The sequence below is a fragment of the Salvelinus sp. IW2-2015 genome, unplaced genomic scaffold (assembly GCF_002910315.2).
Source record: "Salvelinus sp. IW2-2015 unplaced genomic scaffold, ASM291031v2 Un_scaffold2636, whole genome shotgun sequence".
In the NCBI taxonomy this organism is placed as follows: Eukaryota; Metazoa; Chordata; class Actinopteri; order Salmoniformes; family Salmonidae; genus Salvelinus; species Salvelinus sp. IW2-2015.
In genome coordinates, this window is record NW_019943943.1 from 114,884 (window position 1) to 123,252 (window position 8,369).

At 42.2% G+C, this 8,369-nt stretch overlaps 1 protein-coding gene across 1 annotated transcript in view; it reads left to right on the plus strand.

Moving 5' to 3' along the window:
* Window positions 1–8,369, plus strand: part of LOC112074436 (E3 ubiquitin-protein ligase TRIM65) — a 35,157-nt gene that overhangs the window by 15,838 nt on the left and 10,950 nt on the right. The window contains exons 7-9 of the mRNA XM_070440536.1: window positions 330–425; window positions 4,860–5,093; window positions 6,573–6,720. Of these exons, the coding sequence (XP_070296637.1) occupies window positions 330–425; window positions 4,860–5,093; window positions 6,573–6,720 (478 nt within the window). The remainder of the gene's footprint in view (window positions 1–329; window positions 426–4,859; window positions 5,094–6,572; window positions 6,721–8,369) is intronic.

Sequence of the window (8,369 nt, forward strand, 5' to 3'; positions counted from 1 at the left end):
GTGTCTGTCTAATCAGAGGTAATGTGTTATAGATTGTACCGGTTATGTAGAAGGTGTCTGTCTAATCAGAGGTAAGGTGTTATAGATGGTACCAGGGATCCAGAGGTGTCTGCCTCAAAGACCCAGTCAGCATCAAGTGGTGAGGGGACTGCAGGATACATTTTGGCAAGTATTGGGTTCTTCTGTGTTTGGAAATGTATTCACACATTGTTTCTCTTCTCTCTCCTCTTGTGTGTGTGTGTGTGTGTGTGTGTGTGTGTGTGTGTGTGTGTGTGTGTGTGTGTGTGTGTGTGTGTGTGTGCGTGTGTGTGTGTGTGTGTGTGTGTCAGACCCAGCTACATATGTCTGAGGCAGAGATCCATCAGCTGATTCTACAGAGACAGAGGAAGATGGAGGAGATAAGTTCATCACTGGCTCAACTACAGGTGACCTTTAACCCCTGACCCTTAACCCTGGGGATGGAGGCATAACCAAACACAGTTGGTTATGGTTTGACAAAGTAAACACAGCTGGTTGTGGTTGACAGGAAACACAGTTGGTTGTGGTTTGACAGCGGAACACAGTTGGTTGTGGTTTGACAGCGGAAACACAGTTGGTTATGGTTTGACAGCGGAAACAGTTGGTTGTGGTTTGACAGCGGAAACACAGTTGGTTATGGTTTGACAGTGGAAACACAGTTGGTTATGGTTTGACAAAGTAAACACAGTTGGTTATGGTTTGACAGTGGAAACACAGTTGGTTATGGTTTGACAGCGTAAACACAGTTGGTTGTGGTTTGACAGCGTAACACAGTTGGTTGTGGTTTGACAGCGGAAACACAGTTGGTTATGGTTTGACAGCGGAAACACAGTTGGTTTGTGTTTGACAGCGGAAACACAGTTGGTTGTGGTTTGACAGCGTAAACACAGCTGAATATGGTTGTGGTTTGACAGTGGAAACACAGTTGGTTTGGTTTGACAGCGGAAACACAGTTGGTTGTGGTTTGACAGCAGAAACACAGTTGGTTGTGGTTTGACAGCGTAAACACAGTTGGTTTGTGGTTTGACAGCAGAAACACAGTTGGTTGTGGTTTGACAGCGGAAACACAGTTGGTTGTGGTTTGACAGCGGAAACACAGTTGGTTGTGGTTTGACAGCAGAAACACAGTTGGTTGTGGTTTGACAGCGGAAACACAGTTGGTTGTGGTTTGACAGAGTAAACACAGCTGGTTGTGGTTTGACAGCAGAAACACAGTTGGTTATGGTTTGACAGCAGAAACACAGTTGGTTGTGGTTTGACAGCAGAAACACAGTTGGTTGTGGTTTGACAGCGTAAAACACAGTTGGTTATGGTTTGACAGCAGAAACACAGTTGGTTGTGGTTTGACAGTGGAAACACAGTTGGTTGTGGTTTGACAGCGGAAACACGTTGGTTATGGTTTGACAGTGAACACAGTTGGTTTGGTTTGACAGCAGAAACACAGTTGGTTATGGTTTGACAGCAGAACACAGTTGGTTGTGGTTTGACAGCGTAAACACAGTTGGTTGTGGTTTGACAGCGTAAACACAGTTGGTTATGGTTTGACAGCAGAAACACAGTTGGTTGTGGTTTGACAGAGAACACAGCTGGTTGTGTTTGACAGCGTAAACACAGTTGGTTATGGTTTGACAGCAGAAACACAGTTGGTTGTGGTTTGACAGAGGAAACACAGTTGGTTGTGGTTTTGACAGGCAGAAACACAGTTGGTTGTGGTTTGACAGCGTAAACACAGTTGGTTATGGTTTGACAGAGGAACACAGTTGGTTATGGTTTGACAGAGGAACACAGTTGGTTGTGGTTTGACAGCAGAAACACAGTTGGTTATGGTTTGACAGCGTAAAACACAGTTGGTTGTGGTTTGACAGCAGAAACACAGTTGGTTGTGGTTTGACAGCGTAAACACAGTTGGTTATGGTTTGACAGCAGAAACACAGTTGGTTATGGTTTGACAGCGGAAACACAGTTGGTTGTGGTTTGACAGCAGAAACACAGTTGGTTGTGGTTTGACAGTGGAAACACAGTTGTTGTGGTTTGACAGCAGAAACACAGTTGGTTATGGTTTGACAGTGGAAACACAGTTGGTTGTGGTTTGACAGCGGAAACACAGTTGGTTGTGGTTTGACGCAGAAACACAGTTGGTTATGGTTTGACAGTGGAACACAGTTGGTTGTGGTTTGACAGCGTAAACACAGTTGGTTGTGGTTTGACAGCGTAAACACAGTGATTATGGTTTGTGGTTTGACAGCAGAAACACAGTTGGTTATGGTTTGACAGCAGAAACACAGTTGGTTGTGGTTTGACAGCGTAAACACAGTTGTTGTGGTTTGACAGCGTAAACACAGTTGGTTTGGTTTGACAGGAAAACAGTTGGTTATGGTTTGACAGCGAAACACAGTTGGTTATGGTTTGACAGCGAAACACAGTTGGTTTGGTTTGACAGCAGTAAACACAGTTGGTTATGGTTTGACAGAGAAACACAGTTGGTTGTGGTTTGACAGGAGAACACAGTTGGTTGTGGTTTGACAGCGAACACAGTTGGTTATGGTTTGACAGCGGAAACACAGTTGGTTGTGGTTTGACAGCGTAAAACAGTTGGTTGTGGTTTACAGCGTAAACACAGTTGGTTGTGGTTGACAGCGGAAACACAGTTGGTTATGTGTTGACAGCGGAAACACAGTTGGTTGTGGTTTGACAGCGGAAACACAGTTGGTTGTGGTTTGACACGCGAAACACAGTTGGTTGTGGTTTGACAGCGCGAAACACAGTTGGTTGTGGTTTGACAGCGAACACAGTTGGTTGTGGTTTGACAGCGTAAACAAGTTGGTTATGGTTTGACAGCAGAAACAAGTTGGTTATGGTTTGACAGCGGAACACAGTTGGTTGTGGTTTGACAGCGAAACACAGTTGGTTGTGGTTTGACAGCGGAAACACAGTTGGTTGTGGTTTGACAGCGGAAACACAGTTGGTTATGGTTTGACAGCGGAAACACAGTTGGTTGTGGTTTGACAGCGTAAAACACAGTGATTATGGTTGTGGTTTGACGGCAGAAACACAGTTGGTTATGGTTTGACAGTGGAAACACAGTTGGTTGTGGTTTGACAGCGGAAACACAGTTGGTTATGGTTTGACAGCAGAAACACAGTTGGTTATGGTTTGACAGTGGAAACACAGTTGGTTGTGGTTTGACAGCAGAAACACAGTTGGTTATGGTTTGACAGTGGAAACACAGTTGGTTGTGGTTTGACAGTGGAAACACAGTTGGTTATGGTTTGACAGTGGAAACACAGTTGGTTATGGTTTGACAGTGAAACACAGTTGGTTATGGTTTGACAGTGGAAACACAGTTGGTGTGGTTTGACAGCGGAAACACAGTTGGTTATGGTTTGACAGCAGAACACAGTTGGTTGTGGTTGACAGCGGAAACACAGTTGGTTGTGGTTTGACAGCAGAACACAGTTGGTTGTGGTTTGACAGAGTAAACACAGTTGGTTGTGGTTTGACAGCGTAAACACAGCTGAATATGGTTGTGGTTTGACAGCGGAAACACAGTTGGTTATGGTTTGACAGCGTAAACACAGTTGTTGTTATGGTTTGACAGCGTAAACACAGTTGGTTTGGTGGTTGTGGTTTGACAGAGGAAACACAGTTGGTTATGGTTTGACAGGGGAAACACAGTTGGTTATGGTTTGACAGCGTAAACACAGTTGGTTATGGTTGTGGTTTGACAGAGGAAAAGCAGCCTTTCCAGCCGTGACACTCACTGCCCAAATGAAACAACAGTAATGTGTTTTTGTCGCCTGTATACTTAAAACAGTGAGGTTTTTTCCCCCCATTTAATTTTATTTGACTTCAACAACAAGCCTCCCCTCCTCTGAAAGAAGGCTGTTTTTCAATGTAATCAAGTTGTCAAGACCGTTGATAAACGTTGATAAAACGTTGATAGACCGTTGATAAAGTGTTTGGCTCGTGAGACCGCTTGGAAATCAATCTTATTCACTAAAGCTTTATTAAAATAGAAAGTTTGAGAGGAGTAAAACGGTGATCTTTTTAATCTATTTATTGTAGGAGGCAGACCTACATTATTGTAGCCATGCTTTGGACATGAGTAAAACCCCTCCATGATGTACAGTGCYTTCGGAAACTATTCAGACCCCTTGACTTTTTACACATTTTGTTACATTACAGCCTTATTCTAAACTGGGTTAAATAGTTTTTTACCTTCATCAATCTACACACAATACCCCATAATGACATCACAATACCCCATAATGACAACACAATACCCCATAATGACAACACAATACCCCATAATGACAACACAATACCCCATAATGACATCACAATACCCCATAATATTTTTTATTTATTTTACTAGACAAGTCAGTTAAGAACAAATTCTTATATTCAATGAAGGCCTAGGAACAGTGGGTTAACTGCCTTGTTCAGGGGCAGAATGACAGATTTTTACCTTGTCAGCTCGGGGACTTGATATAGCAACCGAGTACTAGTGCAATGCTCTAACCACTAGGCTACATCACAATACCCCATAACGAMAAAGCAAAAAACAGTTTTTTAGACATTTTTGCAGATGTATTATAAAAAMTAACTGAAATATCACATTTACATAAGCTCATTGACAACGTTTGGCGCGTCCACGCTCAGCCATAATGCAGTTTACAGTAGGCCTAAGCCCCTATATCAGATAGCTATGTTAATATTTCATCATGGAAGCCATGCAATTACTGAGAGAACAATGTGGAACTGCAAACAGGTTGACCAATGCGCTAGGTTTGTTCAAATAGAGCCCTAGAACTGACACACGCTCTCACTCCCTTCCCCAGCTTTCGGTGGAACGTGAGACAGCAGGCGTGATGTGTGTGTTCAGTGCGTTGGTGTGTGCGGTTGAGAGGTCGCAGGCGGAGCTCATGGAGGTGATTGAGATGAGCAGGCGGTTGGCAGAGCACCAGGCGGACGACGTGATTCGTCAGCTGGAACAGGAAGTGAACGAGCTTAGGAAGAGAAGCCACGCCCTCTCCCAGCTGGCCCAATCAGACGACTACGTTCATTGTATCAAGGTGAGAGGATGGAGGGAGGGAAACGAATACACGTTTAAAGAAGTAGATGTTGTAGATGTTGTATTACATCAACCAACGGTTGAACGCTATGTTATCTACTGCAGTATCATATAATCACCATGTTATCTACTGCAGTATCATATAATCACCATGTTATCTACTGCAGTATCATATAATCACCATTGTTATCTACTGCAGTATCATATAATCACCTGTTATCTACTGCAGTATCTATAATCACCATGTTATCTACTGCAGTATCATATAATCACCATGTTATCTACTGCCAGTATCATAATAATCACCACGTCTCTACTGCAGTATCATATAATCACCATGTCTCTACTGCAGTATCATATAATCACCACGTCCTCTACTGCAGTATCATATAATCACACGTCTCTACTGCAGTATCATATCATCACCACGTCCTCTTACTGCAGTATCATATAATCACCATGGTCCTCTACTGCAGTATATATAATCACCATGTCATCTACTGCAGTATCATATAATCACCACGTCCTCTACTGCAGTATCATATAATCACCACGTCCTCTACTGCAGTATCATATAATCACCATGTCCTCTACTGCAGTATCATATAATCACCATGTCATCTACTGCAGTATCATATAATCACCACGTCCTCTACTGCAGTATCATATAATCACCACGTCCTCTACTGCAGTATCATATAATCACCACGTTCCTCTACTGCAGTATCATATAATCACCACGTCCTCTACTGCAGTATCATATAATCACACGTCTCTACTGCAGTATCATATAATCACCATGTCCTCTACTGCAGTATCATATAATCACCACGTCCTCTACTGCAGTACATATAATCACACTCCTCTACTCAGTATCAATATTAATCACACGTCTCTACTGCAGTATCATATAATCACGATGTCATCTACTGCAGTATCATATAATCACCACGTCCTCTACTGCAGTATCATATAATCACCATGTCCTCTACTGCAGTATCATATAATCACCATGTCATCTACTGCAGTATCATATAATACCAGTCCTCTACTGCAGTATCATATAATCACCATGTCTCTACTGCAGTATCATATAATCACCATGTCTCTACTGCAGTTACATATAATCACCATGTTCTCTACTGCAGTATCATATAATCACCATGTCCTCTACTGCAGTATCATATAATCACCATGTCCTCTACTGCAGTATCATATAATCACCATGTCCTCTACTGCAGTATCATATAATCACCATGTTATCTACTGCAGTATCATATAATCACCACGTCCTCTACTGCAGTATATATAATCACCATGTCATCTACTGCAGTATCATATGATGTGGTTTGATTATATAACACATTATATACACCAATTCAGGTGTTGTGAAATCTGGCATGAATCTGCAATTTAGTCAGCCTGGACGGTTATTTCCACTCAATGAAAAAACTACACTCTTTGCTCCGCCCCACCTCAGAGCTACCCTGCACTCTGCACCCCTCCACCAATCAGAGACTGGTCTGGGGTGTCGGTGAACCCTGACCTGGGAACGGTGCCCATCTATACATCGTTGTCTGTCCTGGTCCAACGTTTCCAGGAAGAGATCAGCAGGATGGTTGAATTTGGTGAGTACTGCTCCTCTCTCATCTCTCCTCTCTCTTTCTCTCCTCTCTCATCTCTCTCTCCTCTCTCATCTCTCTCTCTTTCTCTCCCTCTCATCTCTCTTCTTTCTCTCCTCTCTCATCTCATCTCTCTCTCTTTCTCTCCTCTCTCATCTCTCTCTCTCTCTTTCCCTCTCCTCTCTTATCTCTCTCTTCTTTTCTCTCTTTCTCTCCTCTCTTTCTCTTGTCGTGCTTTGGCGTCATTAAAGTGAAGCTATTTTTCAAACAATTCTCTGTATTATATTCCGTGATTAAACTAATCATGTAATTGTAATTAACCAGGAAGTCGGGGACCAAGGAAAATCTTCAGATTACAAAGTTATAATTTTCCTAATATAACTTTTCAGATATTTTAATATCTGACCAATTAGTCTTCTAATTAATGAATCATTCTTGACCTCAAGTTAGTCTCATTCCAAACGTCGAAAGTTGTTGGTTATCTGCACGAACCAGCCTTCACTATGAATCATCCATATATCAATTGTCTTAATCATTTATTTACTAACTAATAATCACAGAAATGCATAAACAAACGAAATATATATATGGTTCAAGGAAATGATAGGGGATGTGGGTGTGGACTGAGAAGGCCGGGAAAGACAAGACACTACACAGTTGATAATTATAATATTGAAATGCTAATCCTTTGCACACTCATTCGGGAATAATTGCAATCAATATATATTTACGCTCAATGTGTCGTCATGATCTCTGTTGGAATCGTCCGTTTCTGTTGGAAAGTTCATCTGAACTTCTCTTTGCGTCCCTGGAGTCTTTCGTGGTTAGAATGGATACTTCAGAGTCCCATTAGAAATGTTCTTATAGAATAGGTGTTTCGGCGGTTGTCGGTCTTCGCATTCATCGACAATAATTTTAGCTGCAACTAGTATATTAGTATCGAAGATTTGCTCTTATTCTGTCGGTATCGATAGTCTCAGAGTTTAACCATTTCCACCAGTGTAGCCAATGCTCCACGTGGTTTGGTCAGGAATTCAACAACCGAGGATGCATGGTCTCTACTCAAACCTTAGCCCTCTCAGTAATCGAGGTACGCTTGGTCTGAAGTGGGCTTCTCCAGGTGGGTTTATATTCGGAACAGTAGAAAAGCGCTGTTCCATGACGCAGATCAATGTCTGTGCTCATGGGGCGGGCAATGACTTGAATTTGGATTATCTTTCATTAAACAGTTTAAAATACATACATAATTTCACAAAATAGTTTCATTTTACTCATTCATTTTATACAATAATTAGATGCAAATCTCATAACGGAGACTCTTGTATAAACAAAGTTATGGTAATGTGGCTGTATTGTCTCTCATGAGGTCACAAACATTAGACAAAATGGACCGGGTCGTAGCTGGATTCTCCACCGACCGTTTACACCTTCTCCAAAACTGAATATTGTTCAGTTCTCAAGTTCTGTGAGGTAGAAGAGTTCTTTTTTTTCTACTGTGAACCCTCTCTCTATACTGCATGGCCGGGGGGAAGAGAGTCTCCTCCAGGATATTTACGACTTGAGATAAGAGCCTGGGTGTAGGGGGAAGAGAGAGGTGGTGAGAGAGAGAGTTGGCCCTCTTTGGATATAGCAAGCACCACCGTCATGGAAAAACA